This window comes from Poromitra crassiceps, assembly GCF_964638095.1.
Source record: "Poromitra crassiceps genome assembly, chromosome: 1".
Taxonomy (NCBI): domain Eukaryota; kingdom Metazoa; phylum Chordata; class Actinopteri; order Beryciformes; family Melamphaidae; genus Poromitra; species Poromitra crassiceps.
Window position 1 is genome coordinate 73,137,947 of NC_139623.1, and position 24,515 is coordinate 73,162,461.

The 24,515-nt window shown below is 44.2% G+C and overlaps 1 protein-coding gene across 1 annotated transcript in view; it reads right to left on the bottom strand.

The window, feature by feature from the left end:
* The window catches only part of grik1a (glutamate receptor, ionotropic, kainate 1a), a gene marked incomplete at both ends in the record, with an annotated part of 111,751 nt that overhangs the window by 43,817 nt on the left and 43,419 nt on the right, over positions 1-24,515 (bottom strand). The window contains 4 exons of the mRNA XM_083637475.1: positions 11,853-11,996; positions 19,690-19,860; positions 20,049-20,102; positions 24,087-24,268. Coding sequence (XP_083493601.1) covers positions 11,853-11,996; positions 19,690-19,860; positions 20,049-20,102; positions 24,087-24,268 — 551 coding nt within the window. The remainder of the gene's footprint in view (positions 1-11,852; positions 11,997-19,689; positions 19,861-20,048; positions 20,103-24,086; positions 24,269-24,515) is intronic.

Genomic DNA, 24,515 nt, shown 5'->3' on the forward strand with positions numbered 1-24,515 from the left:
GTCATGACTCCTGATTGAAGAATTCCCTATGGGGGATTTCCTATCCTATTCTTCACTGATGACGCCCTGTCACCATCTCAGGAGAGCATCATCATATCATGGAGTCATACGCCAAAATTAATTTGTTGTATCATTAAAGCATCATTAAAGCTTGTTAAACTTTCTACTAGTCTCTCATGATTGAATTACAGTTGTCGGTTTTTCTGCACTGTACTGTAATTGTTATGCATTGAATATAATATGATATGTGGCATCCTGAGTCCTTTGTATACACATTCAACTCAGAATGGAGGCACGCCTCGCTGCTGCTGACTGGGAAGTGAATACAGTGATGACTACAGTAGCTGTACATGTTTCAGGGGCAGGCCACTCTTCATTGACTCATTAGTAGGGATTCTATGCAAGGTAAGACCCCAGCACAGCGTCAGCTTGTTGTGTTAGCTGCTGTGAGGCTGCCTGTTGAAAGTTATGTTGTGATGGTAAACGCGGTGAACTAATATAGATAACCGATTAACACCAAGAAGCTCCACTCGTCTTGTGTGGATAATGTGACAGTCGTAAATATGCGTACCGTTACTACTGGCAGCTGACATGAGGGCGAGGCATTAGACCGTAGCATAGTATCCATTTCCCCGCAGGCAATTGAGGCAAAAGACGACCAAACATACCACAGTAACGTTCGCTAATTCATCAATCCTTCCTGGTGACAGCCGCAGCGAGAGTGATGCAACGTTTTTTTCTCCTTGTAATATTAATGAGGCTTGACAACGACTTTATATTTCAGCATAACTTTAGTGGCTACACGTGCAGTATACAGCTTATACAGTTCCGCTCAGTATCACCACAACAACGTTCTGTTTGCTTCCGTGTCACGTACAGCGTCATCAACTACGGATACTCATGAGGTACAAAAGCCCATTACATCACATCCCCCTTTTTAACATTTCTTTTTCTTTTTTTTATGTGAATGTCATGTTATTCTTGACAATTGCAAACATAGTTTCCCCATAAGATTTAACATCAAACATTAACGCTTACCAGTGTAAATATTGCAAATTGCATATAGCCTTAACATAACTGACTCTGTAAGTCAAAACCCATTGATCCATGACATTTTTCAACAATAACAAAACACTTTATTCTTCTTATAGCGTTACTTCCTATGTCATATGTAAAGAATCAATCTCTGTATCTAGCAGGTACTTTTACTTGTCTACCAGATCTCGTGGTGTGATATGAGAGTGTTTCAGATTGTCCAACAGGTGTTTCATCTGGGTCTGCAACAACAGTGTGCTCAGGTGTTTGTGTGTTTGTTGCCTGTCTGTCACAGTCCTTCAACCCTGTGTGTCTGTTCTGGTAGATGTCCTGTTCATTTGAAGATGGAAAAGTTGTCTCGTCTGTTTTCCGCAGATACTTTCTGTTTCTCCTGTACCGTCTCCCATCTGGTGTGCGAACAACGAAAGATCGTGGTTGCTCATGTTTGTGAAGGACCACAGCTGGCTGCCACGTCTCCCCTCTTTGAATCCGGACATTGTCTCCTGCTTGCAGATCAGACAGCCTTCTTGTTTGCCTGTCAAAGTAGAGTTTTTGCTTCTCTTGCTTTTCACTCAACTGCCTGTGTACCTGGACAGTACCCTCTGGAGTAAGCAGTGAGGTTGAGGTCGGCAGTTTCCCTTTTAGCCGCCGTCCCATCAGCAACTGCGCTGGTGACAGTCCTACACCTTCCAGTGGTGTGTTGCGGTACTCCAACAGTGAAATGTAGGGGTCGCCATTCTTACACTCTGACTTTTTTAGCAGATTTTTTACAGTCTGTACTGTCCTTTCTGCCTGACCGTTAGACTGGGCGTGACCAGGACTAGACGTGTTGTGTCTGAATTCCCAGCTTTCTGCAAAGTCCTTGAACTCAGCACTGGCATACTGAGGACCATTATCTGAAATGATGACATCAGGAATGCCATGCCTGGCAAACATCGATTTCAGTGCTATTATGACACTGCCACTTGTAGTGTCTCTCAGTTTAGCTATTTCTGGGAACTTTGAGAAATAGTCCACACATAGCAGAAACTCAGATCCTCTGTAGTGAAAGAGGTCTGTCCCTACTTTCTCCCACGGACTGTCTGGTATTGGGTGTGAGAGTAACGGCTCTCTCGGATTGTTGTTCCTATTCTCGTTGCAAATGGCACACTGAGATACCACCTCCTCAATTTGTGAAGACATGTGTGGCCAATACAAAATGTCTCTAGCTCTTTCTTTGCACTTAACAATCCCTAAGTGGGACTCGTGGATTTTGCTAAGCATTTCTTGTCTCAGCTCATGTGGAACAATGAGCTTTGCTGCTTTGAACATAAGCCCAGATGTGTATGCAATTTCATCCCTAAATGTCCAATAGGGCTGAATCTCTTTTGGTACTACACTTCTTTCATTTGGCCATCCCTTTAATGTTATGTCTTTCAGTAACTGCATCTCAGGGTCCTCGGCTGTTGCTTTTCTGAACTTCTGCAGTTTCTCCTCTGAAATGGGCAACTCAGGTGTAATCATATTCACTTCTAAGTCTTTCTCTAGCAGCTCTTCTTTCTGCTCTTTGAGGAACGCTCTGCTTAACGCGTCTGCTATATGAAGTTCTTTGCCGGGCCGATAAGTTACTTTAAGACTGTATCTTTGTAGCCTAAGCAACATCCTCTGTAGCCTCATAGGAGCTTGATGCAAAGGCTTCTTAAAGATGCTCTCTAGCGGCTTATGGTCACTCTCAACTAGAATCTCTTTTCCATAAAGATACTGATGGAATTTCTCACATCCATAGACTATAGCAAGTAACTCTTTTTCAATTTGAGCATACCTGCGCTGACAATCAGTGAGTGCTCTTGACCCATAAGCTACTGGCTGCTCATCCTGCAGTATGACTGCTCCTATGCCCTCTGAGCTGGCATCTACTGACATGGTGATTGGTTTGTTGACGTCATAATACTTCAAAGTTGGAGCGACGGTGACCAGCTGTTTTAGATTTTCAAAACTTCTTTCTTGTGCTTCCTCCCAGTGCCACTCTGTGTCCGCTTCCAGCAGCTTCCTTAGTGGAGCGCTGACGTCTGACAAGTTTGGTATGAACTTGGCGAGATATTGGATCATTCCCATAAACCTCAGCAGTTCTTGTACGTCTTGTGGTGGTGGTAGCTGTGTCACTGCTCTCACTTTTTCCTCATCTGGTTTTAGCCCCTTGTCACTGAGCTTGTGTCCAATATATTTGATTTCTGTTGTCCTGACAACGCACTTGTTTCTGTTAAGTTTCAGGTTGAACTCCCGTGCTCGATCCAACAACTTTTTCAGCCTGCGGTCATGCTCTTCCTTGGAGTCCCCCCAAACTAACAAGTCATCAATGATGTTCACAACACCATCCAGCCCTTCAATCATCTGTGCTACAGCTCTTTGAAACACCTCGGGCGCAGACGAGATCCCAAACGGCAAACGTAGGAACCTGTATCTCCCTATGGGTGTGTTAAACGTGCACAGCTTTGAGCTGTCATCATCAAGTTTGATTTGCCAAAAGCCCTGATTAGCATCCAGCACAGAGAAAAACTTTGCATTTGGCATACGGGAAACAACTTCCTCCACTGTTAGCAATGGGTAGTGCTCCCGTTTTATAGCTTCATTCAAGTCTTTTGGATCCATACAGATACGGAGTTTCTTGGGTGTGACTACAGTTACCATACTGTTGACCCATTCTGTTGGCTCAGTCTGCCTGGCTATTACACCCAGTTTTTCCATGCGCTGTAGTTCCTCAACAACTCTGTCTCTGAGTGCGACTGGAATCCTCCTAGGCGCATGCACAACGGGCGTAACTTCAGGGTTTATCTGTATATGGTGCTGACCAGGTAAGCAACCTAGTCCGTTGAATAGATCACTATAGTCTTCAAGAATGTCTTTTTCCTTGCCAATATCATGCATTCTCTTTACTAAGCCCAATTTCAAACATGTGGCTCCTCCCAGAATAGCTGGTACATTCTGTTGCATGATTTCAAATTCAATGTTGTGCTTTTGGCCCTTGTACTCACATGTTAGTGCTCTCTTGCCCAGTGGTGTTGTCTTCTGTCCAAAGAAAGCAACGAGTTTGCAGTTACTCGCCTTGAGCCTGCCTCTAACATTAAGGGCATTCATTGTTTCAACTGACATTGCATTGCAGTCTGCACCTGTGTCCAGTTTAAAAGTCACAACTTTTTTATTTATTCTCAAGTTTTCTGTCCATTGTTCTTCATCAGATTGTGTCTCCGCAGACTCCATCACTCTGATGTAGTTTTCATGCTCAACTGTGACTGTGCCAAGAAACATGTCATTTTCACTTTCACTTTGCTCTACTGCATGCACTCTTCTTCCATGTTGGTGCTGCTGACCGTGTGTCGACTTACACATCTTGGCAAAATGATTTTTCTTGTGGCATGTTTTGCATGTTTGGCCTAGTGCAGGACATTGTCTTGTTCCATGTTTATAGCCACATCTGTTGCAACTTGACTCATTTTGTTCAAAAGGTCTTGTGTTAGCTTTAAACTTGTCTTTTGGACGGACTGTCTTTAGTCTGTTTACATCCACTTCCTCAGCCAGCGCTTTGACTTGACTGGTTGTTATTTCACTTGCACGGCATATATCTATAGCTTTTTCTAGGGTCAGATCTGCTTCTCTTAACAGTCTGCCTCTCACTTGGTCGTTAGTTATGCCACATACTATCCTGTCTCTTACCAGGGAGTCGAGTAGCTGTCCAAATTCACAGTCTTTGGCTTTATTCTTTAAGTCCGTGACATATGCATCGATGGATTCCGACTGTTTCTGTGCTCGTGTGAAGAACATGTGCCGTATATAAGGCAAGTTTTTCCTGGGCTCACAATAGTCCTGAAACTTCCTCTTCAGCACGTCTATCTTGTCTCCCTCTCCGTCGACAAACTCAAAAGTATTCGATACTTTGATCGCCTCTTCGCCCGCGACGTGAAGGAACGTTGCACACTGCACCTTCTCGGACTTCTCCGCAATGCCGCTGGCAGTACTGAAGAGATCAAAGCGCTGAATCCATGTCCTCCAATTCTCAGCAAGATTGCCTTGCAAACTCAAACTCGGTGGAGGTTGAAACTGCGCCATAGTCTCTGTTCTTCTTCCGCCTTCACTTCTGACACCATGTAATATTAATGAGGCTTGACAACGACTTTATAGTTCAGCATAACTTTAGTGGCTACACGTGCAGTATACAGCTTATACAGTTCCGCTCAGTATCACCACAACAACGTTCTGTTTGCTTCCGTGTCACGTACAGCGTCATCAACTACGGATACTCATGAGGTACAAAAGCCCATTACATCACACTCCTGAAATGTTGCCGCAAACGAATTCGACACCGGCCGAGCATCCAGAGTTGTTTGTCTCGACGCTAAACTCAGAAGTTGACGTTTGTTTGTAATGTCGGCTCGTTGTAATTGACGCTGCGTCCCAAGCGGGCGGGGTCAGGCATATTGAAACACACACACCCCTTCGGGAAACGAGAGTGAAACTCATCGAGCGTCCCCAGTGAAAAACGTCCTTTCCGTTCTATGACTGACTGAGTGATGGATGGCAGTTGAATTCCTCGCGACTTGACCAGCATGCTCTGCTGCACGTGGTAAAAACACAATCTTAAATCAGTCTGGACTCCAAGCTCTAGGGCTACACTACACTAAGTTGCACAGCAACAATTTTTCAGTTGGTTTTTGAACCCATTCAAGGACTGGTCAGATTTTATTACATTGGAAATTTTGTTCCATTCCTCCCCCCACTATAGAGGAATATACTTCTTCCTCCTTTGCTTTTAGTTTCAGATTAGCTACACTAGCCCTTGTATTCAAGCTATGCGAGTCCCGGACATACAGAAAATATTTTAAAAGATACTAGGAACAAATATTAGGACACAAACCCTGTGAAATCTTGTAGACCATGGTCAGTTTTAACTGTTGAATTCTACCTTCCACAGGGAGCCAATTCAGCTCTTTGAAGTGAACTGGGCTGATGTGTGTCCTTGGATTCAATTTAAGGACGACCCTCATCAGTTTATTCTGCGCTGTCTGCAGCCTATCTTTAGTTTTTTTCCGTTAAGCCACTATACCAGGATAAGCAGGTGTAATCAGAATGGCACTGAATCAAAGAAGTAGCGTAGTAGTGTGTAGTGTCCTCATAGTTTGCTTATCAAGGAACTTAGATATCCTTGCTAGATACTTTGTTTTTGCATGGACCTGGTGACAGAGAGGGCCATGGACTCATCGGCCATACATTGAGCTAATTCACATCCAAGATAAATAACAGACTTCCTTTCTTGTAGCTTTATACCATTACATTCAACAGAAAAATGCTAACGTCCCTTAAAGGACATGTACAGGCAGCCTCCATCATTTATGTACAACAAGAATAATAAAGGACCGATTACGCTTCCCTGGGGAACACCATAGATAAGTTCTTTGGGCTCCAATAGTGTGCCCCCTACTGACCACTTGGACCCTACCCGTGAGATATGACCGTACTAACATCAAGGCCTCCTTGCTAAAAACCCATTGCCTTTCATTTATACAACAAAATCTGATGGTTTACTGTGTCGAATGCTTTTTCCAAGTCAAGCATTGCCATTCCACAGTACTTTCCACGGTCAATTTCCTTTTTAATGAAGTCAGTCAAATAAACCAAGCACGTCTCCGTTGAATAAGACTGCTAAAAACCTGACTGAAAAGCATATAAAATATTACACCGATTAACATAATTAAAAAGCTGGTCATAAAGAACTCTTTCCAGGATTTTACTTAACACACTTAAAATAGACACAGGCCTGTCTGTAATTGCTTCGATCCACCTTTACTGCCTTTTTATATAGAGCAGACACCCTGGCCTTTTTAGGTTCATCTGGGACTTTTGGTTGGGAAATTGACAGGTTGATAATGTGTGTGACATAAGGTGCAATGACCTCTGCTGCATAACTTGGCTGGAATGGCATCTAACCCAGTGGCTCTACTGGGGTCCAGCCCCCTGAGCAATTTAATGGTGGTTCCATTAGTTATCTGAGTAATTCCCTTAGACTCAGTCATAATACTTTTTCACCTGCAGTTCCCCAAACTCTCCAGTACCAGCAGGAAGCTGTTATTGGCTATGGTTGTGAAGAACTCATTAAAGCTTTCCGCCACCATAGCTTTATCATAGCTTATAGACCCATTTATATTTAGACTTATCTTATTTTCTTTATTTTCAGGCTTTTCCTTAGTCCCTAAATCCCTAAGTCATTTTAATGTTCCTCTATCTTCGATTTAAAATGAAGCTTCTTGGCCTCATCTACCATTCTTTGCACTTTATTTCTCAAACATTTATATTCTATAAAAAGGTCTGGCACATTGCTTCTCCTAAAATCACTCAATGCTTTATTTCTAAGATGAATGATGTCCATATATGTCAGTGTTCATCCAGGGCTGAGTTCTCTGTTTAACCCTGACCTCTTTTAGATGAGCTATTTTACCACCTGGAGAAAATTACTCATCACAACTATCTAAAACATTGGACCACTGAGCAAATCAATATTATACCTTGTAAGGCTTCTGCTTTTAACAGAATTATGGCAATTTACACGGGGCCTCCTGACTTTCCTTGTACAGTATGTTAAGAAATGGTTTGAACACAAAAAATTCCATACACGATAACGCCACTTTTAGACACTTTAGATTCATCCGACACCACGGAAGGTAAAAACGTCAAAACGGTGTTTTGAGACTTCCATGCTGTTTATACAGTATATAGCAATTCCAAGTCTTTTATAATGAAAGAAGCAAGGGAAATCCTGTTTTACAACGGGACCTTCTAGGGCAGGGGTGGGCAATTATTTTTCATGGGGGGCCACATGAGAAACCCAGATTGTTGCCGGGGGCCGAACAAATATTGTCATGCTGTAACCCATGGATGGGTAACTTTGATGATAGAGAGGGCCACAAAAAATGTCCTCGCTACCAGGTTTTGCTGAGGGCCGAACGGCGCCAGCGTGAAAAATTTGGTGCATTTGAAGCCACGTTTAGAGGAATAACTCATTTTAAATTAACAGTTGTGATGTCATTATTCAGTCTTAACCACCAATATTTCATCTTTTTCTCATTCACTCCTATGTCACCACCTGCTCTCAGGGCTTGAAATTAACTTTTTTGACCACCTGCCAATATGGCTGCTAGATTTTAAAGTTACCAGCCAATTAGAATTTCCACTAGCCAAAATGTTTTTCTTGAAATAAATCAGAATGTGAGTGGGTTAATTTAAGCATAAGTATTAGTAAGTGGCCCGGGATGATCAAAGCCTGTGTTGAGGGTCAGACGAACAAAAATGCAGTCTTGAAGCTAAATAAATCCAAAACCAATGAGTTAATTATTTAAATTTCTAATTCAATGTAGCCTTTTAGTCATAAAAAATATTATAAAGAGTAAAGAGTATTGGCCAGAATGACGTGAACATTTGGACATTTATTCAGCGGGTATCTTGCATGTTGCGTTCAGGTGCACTGTGTACATTTTTTTTTTTTTTTTGCAATTCCATCGCGGGCCACACAGGTGGCGCTCGCGGGCCGGAGCCGTAGTTTGCCCATGTATGTTCTAGGGGTTTAGGGTAGTAAGGGCACACTGGATAAATACAACTCCTCACTCTCTAAATGGAAACTCAGTTCCCTCTGTCAAGGGAATGAGAGAGAGATATTGAGGACTATGATAGCCAGAGGAGAGAGGAAACATTAGGTTACTGTATACAGTATAGTGCACGGGAATTAATTTCAGCCATTGAAAACAAAGCTGCGTCTCATTTTCTGCACTGTCTCTTGTGTCACATATGTTTTTTAATTGATTGCTGTGTTAGACATAATTGCCTCTTGCTCTCTCCCAGGCAATCAAAAAGGCACTTATCAAACGATGAAGACCACAGGAAGGAGAGATGCTTCAAAAGATGGGCAGTGGCAAAGGAAAAGGTGAAGAGGAGAGAGAGAGGCCCAATTCCAATCCGCCCCCTTACTGCCTCAAGCCCTTAGAGGCGCGTTCACGTGAAGGGAGTGAGGGTTTAGGGATGTCCCACAGTGAAATCACAAAGTGAATGAGGGCTCAGAGTGAGCCCTTTCTGCCCCCTTACCGTAAGGGAGCAGCTATGGCCACTTAGGGAAAGGGAATTGCCCACAATGCATAGCGTTGTGACGTATAAAACGGGGAAGGCTGCAAATATCTGTCAAAAAAATAAAAGAACACACGCGCGAAACGAACGGGGTGTTTGCGAGTGCGCTGGAATGCCTTAATTGACAATGAAACATTACATTAATAGGGATTTCAGATTAGACAAAAATATTATATCACAGGAATGCAAGTAGTTATTTTACACAATCCTAGAATAATCATCGATCATTTCTATTAGGCTACAATTGCAATCCACAACTTTTTTGATGAATGAGAAATAGTTTTACCGAATCTGTAGGCTATTGTACAGTATTGACATTGTGTATAATGTTGGGTAACATGTCATTATTATGCTTATTTTAATTATAATTACACATGTTGCAGATTGCAGATTTTGCAGTAGGCTACATTTATTTTTAAATGAGCTGTTGTCCACTCGGAGCCAGAGCCTGGATGAGAACAGACTCATCAGGGAGTCTATTCCTCAAAGCGTCTTGACAATAAACAATATATAGCGAACCCCAAACCTGCCAGAGTCAACATCATCTTGTCAAGTGCAAAGGGCTCTGCTGTCCCAATCCTCTTATTTATCCAATGTGGATCCCTTCCACACTTGATGACTCAACCACTTTTAGATAGCGGCCATTAGAGGGACTGAGGGTTCAGGGCTTGAGTGTTTAGGGGGCGGATTGGAATTGGGCGAGAGAGAGAGAGAGAGAGAGAGAGAGAGAGAGAGAGAGAGAGAGAGAGAGCGAGAGACAAAGAAAGAATGCGGGCGGGCGGGCAGGGGGGCGGCTGGGGGCGATGAAGAAGAGGGAAATGATGTGCGAGGGGACTGAATGATGATGTTCCATCTCTTCTGTGGCAGGGAATGTGTGTGTGTATGTGTATGTGTATGTGTGTGTGTGTGTGTGTGTGTGTGTGTGTGTGTGTGTGTGTGTGTGTGTGTGTGTGTATGTGTGTGTGTGTGAGAATGGTTCTCAGCTGGTCTTAAGACTTCAGAGATCAAAACACTCATGCATCAAACTAAGGCCTCATTTCTGTCTGGCATCCAGTCACCCAGTCAGACTGCATGGGGCTACATGCTTTAAACTTATAAATGCATACTGTAAATATGGTATATTTGTACTTGGTAGATTTGCAGGCACAAGGAAAGAGGTCAACTGGCGGTCAGGTGGGACATATAAAGTCATATATCGCCGTTGTCATGTGGAAACACTAGCTCCAAATTCTGGTGATTTTCATGCTTTAACTACAAATGAGGGATTCCACTCTCTGCTATGGGCTGAGGGAAGTCTACAACTTGTGTTTATGAAACCCTTTCAAAACCCACAAAAGGAGAAAAAAATACATGCTCAAACTAAAAACAGGCTGTTTGCCTTCAAGATTCAAAGATTTTATTGCCATGTCAACAAAAGTTGATAGGAATTTGTCTTGGTTCACTCTCAGAGACAAACAAAAAACATAGCAGCCAACGACAGGAAACATACAGGAACAGTTCTCAGCTACAGCATGTACAGTAGAAGCCCTGAAAAGTTGATATTTTGGACAGGCAAGGTTTTCACCCCACAGTGATGAGTACTGGTGATGTAACAGAATACTGGTGATGTAACAGGCCACCACAGTGGTGGTGAGTAGGCTACTGGTGATGTCAGAGAGGTTTTCACCCCACAGTGATGAGTACTGGTGATGTAACAGGGAGGTTTTCACCCCACAGTGATGAGTACTGGTGATGTAACAGGGAGGTTTTCACCCCACAGTGATGAGTACTGGTGATGTAACAGGGAGGTTTTCACCACACAGTGATGAGTACTGGTGATGTAACAGGGAGGTTTTCACCACACAGTGATGAGTACTGGTGATGTAACAGGGAGGTTTTCACCACACAGTGACGAGTACTGGTGATGTAACAGGGAGGTTTTGACCACACAGTGATGAGTACTGGTGATGTAACAGGGAGGTTTTCACCCCACAGTGATGAGTACTGGTGATGTAACAGGGAGGTTTTCACCACACAGTGACGAGTACTGGTGATGTAACAGGGAGGTTTTCACCACACAGTGATGAGTACTGGTGATGTAACAGGGAGGTTTTCACCCCACAGTGATGAGTACTGGTGATGTAACAGGGAGGTTTTCACCACACAGTGATGAGTACTGGTGATGTAACAGGGAGGTTTTCACCACACAGTGACGAGTACTGGTGATGTAACAGGGAGGTTTTCACCCCACAGTGACGAGTACTGGTGATGTCAGGGAGGATTTCACCCCACAGTGATGAGTACTGGTGATGTAACAGGGAGGTTTTCACCACACAGTGATGCGTACTGGTGATGTAATAGGGCCCCACAGTGATGAGTACTGGTGATGTAACAGGGAGGTTTTCACCCCACAGTGATGAGTACTGGTGATGTAACAGGGATGTTTTCACCCCACAGTGATGAGTACTGGTGATGTAACAGGGAGGTTTTCACCACACAGTGATGAGTACTGGTGATGTAACAGGGAGGTATCACCCCACAGTGATGAGTACTGGTGATGTAACAGGGAGGTTTTCACCCCACAGTGATGAGTACTGGTGATGTAACAGGGAGGTTTTCACCCCACAGTGATGAGTACTGGTGATGTAACAGGGATTTTGGTCTCTAAAGTCCAAGCGCTTATGTCAAACACTGACCTCTTTGAAAAGGTTCATGAAGCGCGGTCCAAAACGCCAGGGTTTGTGGCGGTGACACTGCAGAGAGCTGACGGTCATTTGAGTGGCCCGCTGGGTGGCCACAGCCACCATGAACACCGCGTCAAACATCAAGGCTGCATCCGTCTGTAGAGGAGGCAGTGAGAACAAAGGGTTGGTTTTATTTTCACCATAGCCATCCGTGACAGACTGATACGTTGAATAGCCCCCCCTGATATGAAATGTGATAACACGATTTAAAAACACGATTTTAGACGGACAAGCCCGTCTTTTATTGTCACACGGTTACACATCAACACATGCACGGAGGGCCACAAACACACACATGCTGACGGTGGCCGGTGAAATTTGTCCTCTGCATTTAACCCATCCTGGCTTTGTCCTTTCCTCCGGGGAGCAGGCCAGGAGCAGTGGTCGCTTTCTCGTACAGCGCCCGGGGACCGACTTCGGATGTTGTCGTCACTGGTCGGATGACGATGACGATCTGATCTTCTGCATGTTTTTAATGGGGGGGGGTATATACGGAGGAACCCCCCTGGGGGAGCACGGGGAGAACATGCAAACTCCACACAGACAGAAAGGCCCTTACGACGAGATCAGATCAGATCAGATCAGATCAGAACCATAACTATAATGGTACCTGTGGGGATTGTGGCAGCCCTCACTATGTGCTGTGGGTTCACTGTACTGATTGGTTGCTTTCAGTCTGCAGGTCCTGGCTGGGCAGAAGCTGGGGCTGCTTGATTAGCTGATCTGGAGCACCTGGATGCTCCCTATTTGAGCTGGCTGCTAACTCTCATTCTCTCTCTCCTCCTCTCTCCACCTTGGTGGTTTGCTTTGAGCTCAGGCTCTTTTGGATCTTACTTTCATACATCTCAAACATCTACACTACACTACACTTCTCACTCATCCACACACTGCATTCACTACTGACATTACTGACTGACACATCTAATCTTATCTTTTGATTAATTCATTTAGTTTATAATAAATACTTTTGGTTATGACTTTAAAACATGTGTGGTCTCCCCTCATTTGTACAGTCCACTGAGCCTGGGCTGTTACATCTGGGGGCTCGTCTTTATGAGATCTTGTGGAGTTTGGCTCAGTTGTGATTAACAACTTAGTTTTGTTGTATTGATGCCTTTGTCTTTTGCAGAGTGGTAAGGTGGCAATTGTTACTCTGTCTGTGTATTGCATTGAGGCATTGTTGGGGGAGATTCACACATGTGTTTTTCTTTGTAGGTTGTTGGTTTGTGGTGGATTGAGGAGAGTGCATTTGGTCCCAGGTTGGTAGTGTTACTCTTGGTGAGTAATCTAGGTTTGTATGTTGAATTACAGTTGTGAATGCTGGGTGGGATAATCTTTAGTTTCGGAGTTATTCCCCGTTTTCTTTGTTTGTTGTTTGTTGTTTTAGTTTGTTGTTTTTGTGCAGGGCGGCAAGAAAGACCCACAGGGTGTCTCGGGGACACACCCAGAGCTCCAGGTGGGTTATCAGCATAGCTGGGGGCCTTCCTGTTTCTCTGTGCAGAGTTATTAGTACTCTGTGCAAAGGGCTCTTAGTGGAGCAGTGTTCAAAAAGCCCAACGCCAAACTGCATGAAGATTTTATATTTGTTTTGGGGTTCTCCTTATGTGGTTGGGTTATCCTGGGCTGGTAGTTCACAACAGTAAGGTCAACATTTGTGGAAATGAGCTACTTGGCTTTGTGTTGGTAGCCTTTGGTTTGTTTTTTGGTTTGTTCTCTTGTCAGCCTGTCTGGTTGTGTGAATGGCTTCTGCTGAGGAGTTTGTAGAGTCTCCTTGTGATCTTTTGCTTGATCAGTGTTCAAAAGAACAGCTGTTGAAGATAGCTGAGCACTATCAGGTTGAAATAGCTGATAAAAGGGTAAAATTGGATACAATTAAAGCCACTTTAAGGGAAAAATTAGTGGAGGCTGGAATCCTTGAGATGGCAGAAAAAGAACATCTTGTGGGTTCTGTGGGTTTAGATTTTGAGCAGCAAAGAGAGTTGTTGAAAATGCAGCTTCAACATGAGGAATGGAAGCAGCAAAAAGACATGGAACTCAAATTGGAACTGGAAAAAATAAAGTTTCAGGTAGAAAAGGAAAGGTTGGATGTGGAACGGTGTAAACTGGATTTGGTTAAAGAGGGCAAATTGTCTGATCTGTCCAGTCGGAGTGGGGGTTCCACTAATTCTGACATTGTCAGTAATTTGAGGTTGTTGCCAAAATTTAATGAGAAGGATCCAGATACTTTTTTCTCACTGTTTGAGCGTGTTGCAAATGCACGGACGTGGCCTGATGCTTCAGTGTGTGTGTTCAGATGCTTCAGTGTGTGTTTACAGGGAAGGCACAGGAAGCATATTCCTCTTTAGGTCCTGCTGATGCTAGTAATTACATCAAGGTGAAAAAGGCTGTTTTGAAGGCGTATGAATTGGTACCGGAGGCATATCGCCAGCGGTTTAGAGCCTGGAGGAAAACTGATCGTCAAACCTATTCAGAGTTTGCACGTGATTTAGTGTCTCATTTCGGCCGTTGGTGTGTTGCATCGGGTGTGGGGACGTTTGATGAGCTGTGTGATCTGGTCATTCTGGAGCAGCTAAAAAACTTGTTGCCTGCCTCTATGGCTACATACTTAAATGAGCGGAAGGTCAAGACTCCTTGTGAGGCAGCGGTTTTGGCCGATGAGTTTGTCTTAACCCATAAGAGCAGTTTTGGAGAGCGGCGTAATGATGGTGAGGGGGGCTATAAGGATTTTTCTGGACGTTCGAGAACTTTCAAGGCAGCTCCGGAGCCAGCGTTTAGTAAAAGTGACCGCAGTAATACTACCTGTAATTATTGCCAGCGCACTGGGCATTCGAAAAATGAGTGTCCCATGTTAAAATCGAAGCCAAAGTCAAATGGGTCACAGGTAAAACCAGCTGCCTGTGCTGCACCATGTCCAGTTGTGTCTCCTCAGGTGCAAGTGCACTCAGTGGGCTCGCGTCAGGAGGGTGGTAATGGTTATGCTGCATTCATGTCACAGGGCTTTGTTTCACTTGTGGGCAGTGATCAGAAAGTCCCTGTTAGGATTTTGAGAGATACAGGGGCTTTGGACAGTTTTGTTCGGGAATCAGTGTTATCATTTTCAGCTGATTCGGATACTGGAAACTCAAAATTGGTAAGGGGAATGGGGATGAAAATTCTGGCTGTTCCTCTGCACAAAATACAACTTGTCTCTGGTCTGGTGGAGGGAGAAGTAATGATTGGTGTGCGTCCTCAGTTGCCTGTGGATGGCGTTGATGTCATTCTGGGGAATGATCTGGCAGGGGGCCGGGTCTGGGCGGACGGTCCTCCACTGGTTGTGACACAGGTGCCGGTTACAGGGCCTCCTTCTCAGGAGCCTGTTGTCTCAGATTTGCTTGAGGTATTTACATCCTGTGCAGTGACTCGTTCTGAGTCGGGCTGCAGTGGTGCCTGGTCAGGAGACGACACATGAACATTCTAATGAAGTCAAACTGTCTTTGCCTGCCGAGCTCTTATCTGTTTCTCCTTCTGACTTGATTAAGGAGCAGAGAGCTGATTCGTCTCTACAGGAGCTTTGCGACAGTGCTCTGACGGCGGCTGAAATGGAAACTGCTGCCCAGGGTTATTTTCTCCTGGATGAGGTGCTGGTAAGGAAATGGCTGCCCCAGGGAGAGGAGTTTATTGGGGATCCCATTGTGCAGATAGTGGTACCGAAAAAGTTTAGGGAGGCCGTGCTGAAGGTGGCACATGATAACGTGGCAGGTCATTTGGGTGTGCGTAAGACTTATGACCGGGTGCTGCGTAACTTTTTTTGGCCTCGCCTAAAACGTGATATTTCGGGCTACATAAAAACATGTCACACATGTCAGCTTACCAGTAAACCTAACCAGGTGTTAAAACCTGTACCTCTTTTTCCCATTCCAGCAGTTGGTCAGCCGTTTGAGCACTTAACACATTGAGTGCCAGCGACGCCATATGGCGTCAAGAGAAATTTACCGTAGGCTGCCAGCGACGCCAAATGGCGTCAATAACTCCAAATTCATATTTTGACGGGGGAATGTCGATCTAAGCCTCTTACATCGCCTCTTACAATATGGGAGCTATTGAATGTGTCTAACCTATTTTACAGAACCCTTAGGTGGCGACAGTGCCCTCCCGATTAGACAAAGGCCAGGAGAAAAGAGAGAAGTCATGAGGAAACGGAAATCGCCATTGATATGCTTGAAGCATAACGTCGTTAGCTGTGCCTGTGAACAGCAGTCATCTGCTGCCACAATTGAGCCCCATCCGTGTCCGCTGCGATAGTCCATCCATATGATTTAGTTGCCGACACGGCGACACCAGCGTCTTTATGAAAAGTTACATTATTCTCAGCTGGGAGCCGAGGACACGCTGTAAAAAAGCGGGGGGTGCAGGCAGCGGACTTTTCAGTGCAGATCAAACTCAGAGCAAACCGCAGCAGAGCAGAGACACTCGACTCCTCCCACCACGGAGGAGGAGGAGGAGGGGCACGCAGGGCACTAACAGCATACAACCATTGACAGTACACACACACCCAGGCAGCAGCAGGCTCGCATTTTGTTCAACTCAAAGCAGAATTAATTCTGTCGCCTTTCTAACATAAAGATGTGATTATCTCAGAAACTAATTTCAGCATGCTCTTTTCGGTCGAAAACACTTTTTCAGAGGGGTGTATTTCCAAAATGGAACGGTTTATAAACACAGTTTTTTTTTAAAATGAAACAGAAGGGTTCAAAGTTTCATTGAGGCTATTGGTTGTCCATATAAGAGGAACACAAAAAATGATATGGCTATATTAAAATGCATTGCGGCCTATGTGGCACAGTACAGCACCTTTTGCCCAAGGGCCGTGGCACTCAAAGTGTTAATAGTTGATTGTGTCGGCCCGTTGCCTCGGTCGAAGTCGGGGAGCATTTATTTGTTGACAGTGATGTGTCAAGCAACCCGTTACCCTGCTGCTTATCCACTCCGTACTATTACTGCCAAATCTGTGCTCAGGGCTCTGACACAGTTCATTTCAGTGTTTGGCATACCACGGGTGGTACAAAGCGACCAGGGCTCCAATTTTACATTTCGGTTATTTGCTCAAGTGTTAAAACAACTTCACATCAAGCACAACCAGGCGTCGGCGTATCATGCTCAAAGCCAGGGTGCGCTTGAGCGATTCCACCAGACGTTGAAGTCTCTGATGCGCTCGTACTGTACAGAGTTGGGGGGTGACTGGGAGGAAGGGTTGCCATGGTTATTGTTGTCAGTGCGGGAGGTGGTACAAGAAAGTTTGGGGTTTAGCCCTAATGACTTGGTTTTTGGGCATAAGGTTCGCGGTCTGTTGGCTGTGCTGGCTGATGGATGGAAATCACCTCAACCTCCCCAGAATCTATTAAGTTATGTCAATGGCTTTAGACATAGGCTGTATTCAGCACTGGAAATGGCAAAAAACAATTTGGAGACTGCCCAAGGTAAAATGAAGCGCCTTTATGATCGCCGTGCAGAGCCTAAGCAGTTCACTGCAGGGGATCAAGTTCTGGCTCTGTTGCCTATGGTTGGATCGCCGTTCCAGGCTAAGTACACTGGCCCTTTTTCTGTGGTGAAGAAAATCTCAGAACAAAATTATTTGATAGCCACACCAAAACGCAGGAGGTCCACTAGGCTCTGTCATGTTAACCTGTTAAAACCTTACTATGTTTCTTCAGAAGAGGGTCCTGAACGCCCTGATGAAACAGCGGAAGGGGTTCGCCCGGTTCTGTTAACATGTACTGAGGGTGTGATCTCATCTCATATGGTGGCAACATATGAGGGGGATGAAGCAGTGAGTCCGGATGAGGGGGTTTTGCGGGGCCGTTTGAAAAATTCGGAAGCTCTCAATAACTTGGATGTGGTGTTGGGGCATTTGGATGGTCCTAAGAGGGAGGAAATGGCCAGTTTGATTGAGAGTTGTCCTTCTCTTTTTTCAGATACCCCGTCACGCACCCATCTGATAGAACATGATGTGGATGTTGGGGATGCAAAACCTATCCGGCAGCGTTTCTATCGGGTCAACCCGGAGAAACGGAGACATCTCGAATCTGAAGTACAGTACATGTTAGAGAATAACATCCGTGTCATTCCAGCTGGGCTTCGCTGTGCATTTTGGTTAAAAAACCAGATTTGACCTTTGCTCTTATTTGGGGTCTTCAACATTTTGACGTGTACGTGGGGGGTGGCGTTGCTCCGTTGGTGGTCTACACTGACCACAATCCCCTCACTTTCTTGCGGTCATTACAAAACCCGAACCAAAGGTTTATGAGATGGGCATTATGTCTGCAGCCATATCACTTGGACATCCGCCACATTAAAGGCGTAGATAATGTGATGGCTGATGCTCTGTCTCTGGGATTTTGAGCCATAAGCAGGTTGTTTTACTGTTAATCCTGGTCTCCTTTGCCTTGTTTTCTGTCCTCCTCCTCCTCTTAAATTGCTCCTAGGTACCAGGTTGCTGAGGTGGAGATAAGGATGGTAGACGGGGGTGTTTTGGAGTTCTTTGGTTTTCAGTTTGAGCTAATTACTGCTTATTGGTAATGTATGTCTTGTATATAGATTCCAATTGGTGTAGCCTCACATTAGGGGTTACAGGGGACTTATGAAAAAAAAAATGTTTGGGATGGTAAATGTATTTAAAATAATTATTTGTACAGTTTCTATTAGTTTTGTTTGGGATTTAGGTGGTACCCAGTTTTTTTAAGGGGGGGGATTGTGGCAGCCCTCACTATGTGCTGTGGGTTCACTGTACTGATTGGTTGCTTTCAGTCTGCAGGTCCTGGCTGGGCAGAAGCTGGGGCTGCTTGATTAGCTGATCTGGAGCACCTGGATGCTCCCTATTTGAGCTGGCTGCTGACTCTCATTCTCTCTCTCCTCCTCTCTCCACCTTGGTGGTTTGCTTTGAGCTCAGGCTCTTTTGGATCTTACTTTCATACATCTCAAACATCTACACTACACTACACTTCTCACTCATCCACACACTGCATTCACTACTGACGTTACTGACTGACACATCTAATCTTATCTTTTGATTAATTAATTTAGTTTATAATAAATACTTTTGGTTATGACTTTAAAACATGTGTGGTCTCCCCTCATTTGTACAGTCCACTGAGCCTGGGCTGTTACAGGATATTAGGTCATTGCAGCAGCAAACAATAGGATATACTGTAGATGACAATATGACAAGTATAATTCATTCATAATTCATAATCCTAATACAAAACCTCCAATCCCTTACAAAAAAGTCACATGTGAAAAACGTGTCCATGTCCATGCTTGAAAGATCTGTCCAGTGCAAGAACATACAGTACATGCATGGTGTACAAATGTGCATTATGCTATTACCGTAGTTTAACAGAGTAGATGGGTGAGTGTGCATCGTTAGTAGGGGTGTCAAAAATAATCGATTATAAGATGCATCGCGATACGGACGTGCACGATTCTGCATCGATTCACAAATGTCAAAAATCGATTTTTTTTTTTAATAATCAAATAAAATATAATGGAAGTACATGCAGTTGTTTATTTGGATCATAATACAATGCAATTCCAAATGCACTTTTATTTTAAAAGTAGCCACACAGTGAGAAGAGAAAAAAAAAAGTGAGAAAAAATATGTACTGGGGAAAAAAGTGATGCATCGATTGAAGATGCATCGATAATCGTAATCGAATCGTAGCCCTCTGAAGCGTAATCGAATCGTGAGGCCAGTGAAGATTCACAGCCCTAATCGTTTGTGCACCATGATCTACAGTAACAGTAGGGCACTTACGGTCATGACTCCATCCATCAGGCCACTTTCTTGTTTGGGACCCTGCAGTCTCTCCATGGCCCACTTGTCCATCGTAGAGGTCACCCACGGGTCATCTATGTTCAGCAGTCGGAAGCCGGTCATGTTCACCCCGCTGTAACGGTACGGCTCCAAGTCCAACGCAAACAAATCCTGGGAGGAGGTGATGGCGGGTGGGGATAGGTGAATGTGATAAGAGGGGATGGACAATAGAGAGAGAGAGAGAGATTCAATGTGTCACTTTCTCAGATGCCAGTCAGTTTTATGGAGTTTATATGACCCTTTCAGTTGTTCACTGCTATTTCCAACAAAGTCAACTTTGGTTGTATGTTGGAACTCACCAAGGTCGTGAAAAAGAAATGGTAGTACTCTGTCATCATCCCCATTGATGAAAGCTGCAGAAGGGAAAGGGAGAAAGAAAAAAGAATAATCAAAACGAATAGTGACGGGCCATATTACTCATTTGAAGATGTCTGCATTGCCACTGCTACACCTCCATTGATGAATTGAGTGATATTTGGGTGCTCTTTTAGATTTTGTGCATGGTGTGTGTTATACATTTGAATATAAAAACATCTGAAAAGAGTTTGATGCCTGCATTCAACCCCAAGAATATTTCATTCATGAAATTCAAAATCATAGGTGTCATTACACATGAATACGAACAAAGAAACAAACAAAAAATGAAAAGGCAATTCATGGGGCTGGATCGAAGGAAAATATTTTTTCTTATGATTATCTCACTATGCTTGTGCTTCAACTAACTTACACTATAAGTAGATGAACAGATGAATGTATTACCTTCACTCTGGCTGAACTAAAAGACTTAAAGGAACACTCCGCCCATTTTCAACCAGCTTTGTATCAGAACATCAGTAGTATATCAGAAAGCTGTCAACTGTTTTGAAGTCTGTCATTTAATTTGACAGTTATTGAGTGTTAAAGTGTGGACCAATGACATCACTGGTCCACACTAACTCAAATTAATAACTCATTAACTCAAATCAACTCTCAATAACTGTCAAACTAGATGAATGACTTCAAAACCGTCGTCTAGTTTGACAGTTATTGAGAGTTGATTTGAGTTAATGAGTTATTAATTTGAGTTAGTGTGGACCACACTTTAACACTCAATAACTGTCAAATTAAATGACAGACTTCAAAACAGTTGACAGTTTTCTGATATACTACTGATGTTCTAATGATACAAAGCTTGAAAATGGGCGGAGTGTTCCTTTAATAAAGTTATATCCATTAGGGGTGGGGGGGGGAATCGATACACCATAGTATCGCGATATTTTGCCTGACAATATTGTATCGCTATTTGGACAATAGTAAGTATCGCCAAGTATCGATATATATATTTTGCTTTTTTTTTTTTTTTTTTGCAGGCCATGCCATGCCAGGCCACCGGGCATCTGCCCGAAGCGCCCGATGGTGCAGTCCACACCTGCAGTGGCGTATGGAGTCCAGAGAAGCTTAATAATGTAGCCTACGTGTGGGGCAAAAACAAAACAAAACAAAAAAACACTGCATGTTTTACTTCCGGTGAGGTCAAGGAAAAGGTAGGAAAAGGAGTTAGGAGTGACAATATATCGAAATATCGCAATATTCAATATATCGCAATACTAGCATATCGCAATACTATCGTATCGTGACTCAAGTATCGTTTTAGTATCGTATCGTGGGCATCTGGTGATTCCCACCCCTAATAGCCATTCTTATTGCCTCTTAAGATTATAGGAAATGTGAATACCAGAATTTACTTGATAGTCACTAGAGAAATGTAAAGGAATTGGAATTTATTTGTACAAATTGATTTGCAAAGTGAGGGGAAGGAGGAGTAGTACTGAAAGGGATGCTGTTAAAAAAAAGTACCGTAAATTCCGGACTATAAGCCGCACCTTTTTTCCCGTTTTTTGGCCTTTTTTGGCCCCTGCGGCTTATATAACGGTGCGGCTTATCTATGGATTTAAAAAAAAAAAAAAAAAAAAAAAAAAAAAATCTCTCTTTTTTAGCACTCTTTCTAACTATAAAGCCACTTCTGTTTTAATTTCCTCTCTTGCCCTCTTTTCACCACACTGTATGACACTGTATGACACTGTATGACACTGTATGACACTGTGTGCACTGTAAATAACAACACAGGTGGTGTGTTATGTTGTTTTGTTGAAATGTTAATAAATGGGAGCATTACATATGGTAATTAAACATTAAAACACAAAAAAAAAAAAAAAAAAAAAAAAAAAAAAACATTAAAACATTAAAACACCCGCGGCTTATAGTCCGGTGCGGCTTATATAAGAAAAAAATAGTCAACTTTGAAGGTGCGGCTTATACACCGGTGCGCCTTATAGTCCAGAATTTACGGTAAATAGAATTATTTAGAAGTGTAATTAATCTGCCCCATCCATCAGCATGTTGTAATCAATGCACCTGAGGCAATAATGCAAATATTTGTAGGCATGTCCTTGGCTTTTGCCCACTCATAGCAACAAATCTGTGTCTGTGCATAATTATGACAAAAGTGAAAAACATCTGTATTTCACTTTAAAGTCCTTCAACCGCTTTTCCCCATCAGACTGTGTAATGGCTGTTATTCAAATTTTAGTGGAGGGCTTGGAAAACAAGACCTATAAGATTTCATATGATTCTCTGCTAATTAAAATCGATTTTTTTTTCTCCTTGTTCCTTTATTGGATAGCACAGTAGGTAGACATGAAAGGTAGGGACTAGGGAGAGAGAGGGGATGGCACGCGGCAAAGGGCCACAGATCGGATTCTAACCTGGGCCGGCCACGGGAAGATAGGGCCCTAAGGGCTCTATCGTCGCAAAGGCGGTCATTTTGCGTTAGCGCACGTTTTGCGCTGGAATAACGTCGTGCAAAGCCCTAATTGTGGGCGTGGCGGCCCGCTGCGCTTAACGTCATCTTGCGCAAACCTCCATATAGGCGTGTTTATGCCCAAAACAGTATTCCCAAGTGAGAGATCACGACATGTCCACTCCCCTTAAAAGCCACAGTCACCACATCTGTAGTCTCGCTAGCCAGCCTCTCTTCCTTTCCGTCAGAGAGTCTGGCGCTGTGGAAACAGGCAACAGGGATCAGCCCGCCCCTGCTCTAAAGCTGCTCTCCCATTCGAGCGGCTGTTTCGGTGGCAGCAGGATATCCGCTCCCCCGCTTGCAAGCTCTGTTCATTGGCTCCGACCATGTCAATCAGAGCGGCTTCCGCTCCCATGTGTGTCGCTAATGCTCCCGCCGAATGCTAACTAGCTAGCGTAGAAAGCTAACGGCAGAAACCTACAGGCTAACTCGTTGCTACACGCTGAAAATGGCAAGTTTTGAAGAAAATTTGGATTGTGCAATAAAGAAGGCCTGCTCGGCACAAGTTCCACCCCAAAACTATTTTCCAAGGGCACTAACGCTAAGCACCGCCCAAGACGAGGCTGGTTGGTTAACCCAAACAGAGCATTTTTTTCGCAATCCCACAATGGAAACCTGCGACGCCAGACTCTCTGACGGAAAGGAAGAGAAGCTGGCTAGCGAGACTACCACATCTGTGACAGCAGCTTCTTTCTTGCCGAGTGCCGTGGGCAAGCAGAGGGACAGAGTGAGAGAGAGAGAAAGAGCGGGTGAGAGAGAGATGGGGAGAGGGACAGAGGGAGAGAGAGAGAGAGGGCGAGAGAGAGATGGGGAGAGGGACAGAGAGAGAGGGCGAGAGAGAGATGGGGAGAGGGACAGAGGGAGAGAGAGAGAGAGAGGGCGAGAGAGAGATGGGGAGAGGGACAGAGGGAGAGAGAGAGAGATGTGAGGCGGTGAATACTGTGTGCGCTCAGCGTAGTGGGGGTTTTTTTGCGCTAAGACCTGCTATTAGGTGGCGTTAAAATCTGGAGCACCCAAGGCCATTTTTTTCTAACACATTGTGCCGAGACGCCTATTTTGGCACGGGCAACGCCCAAACCTGTGTTTACGCTCGGGACATGCAGATGGTATCTTGGCCAGAGCGCAAAATGACACTTGCGGGAGGCAGATGATAGGCTAAGAGGCGCACGGACACGCCTGGGCCACGCCTACACCTGTGTCTGCGCTTAGATTCCAGCGCAAAACTGGATGGTGGAGGCAGACGATAGCTTAAGACGCAGGGAAGATAGCATAAGAGGCGCGCAAACGATAGCGCCGTACGACGATAGGGCCCTAAAACTTTCTTCTTGCACATCATATTTTAGCTTTCAGCACCATATATATATATATAACAAATGTTGTCTTCTTTCAATACGTCTATCACTCACATTGAAAACTAAGATCAAATGTGTTGTCTCTCAAAAGACACACAGATGTGGTTTTAAAACAAAGGCTCACTGAGATGCTGCTCTGTTCAGACCTGCTTGAGGAGCTCAGCAGCCATGCGGTAGGAGCAGTCAAAGATGACGAAAAACTCCTTGTCTTTCTTCAGCTCCTTGAGCAGCGGCCGGGCGTCCTGGTTCCCCGGGGTCAGCTGGCGGATCTTGACCTTCAGATTGAACTTCGCCGGAGCCTTGATCAACTCCTGCATCCGCATTAGACCTGGTCATGGCAAATGTGACAAATGCATTGATCCGTATGGGACAAACTCCTTTCACTTTCACAGGCAGGGCAGATGATTGCTGACTACTGTGTGCATGGATGATTCTATCTACGGTATCTATCTATCTATCTATCTATCTATCTACAGCAGTGGTTCTCAAATGGGGGTCCGCGGACGCCCAGGGGTCCGTGGCACTTTGCCAGGGGGTCCGCGAAAAGTTTTCAGGTCATTTTGTTTTATTTTTTT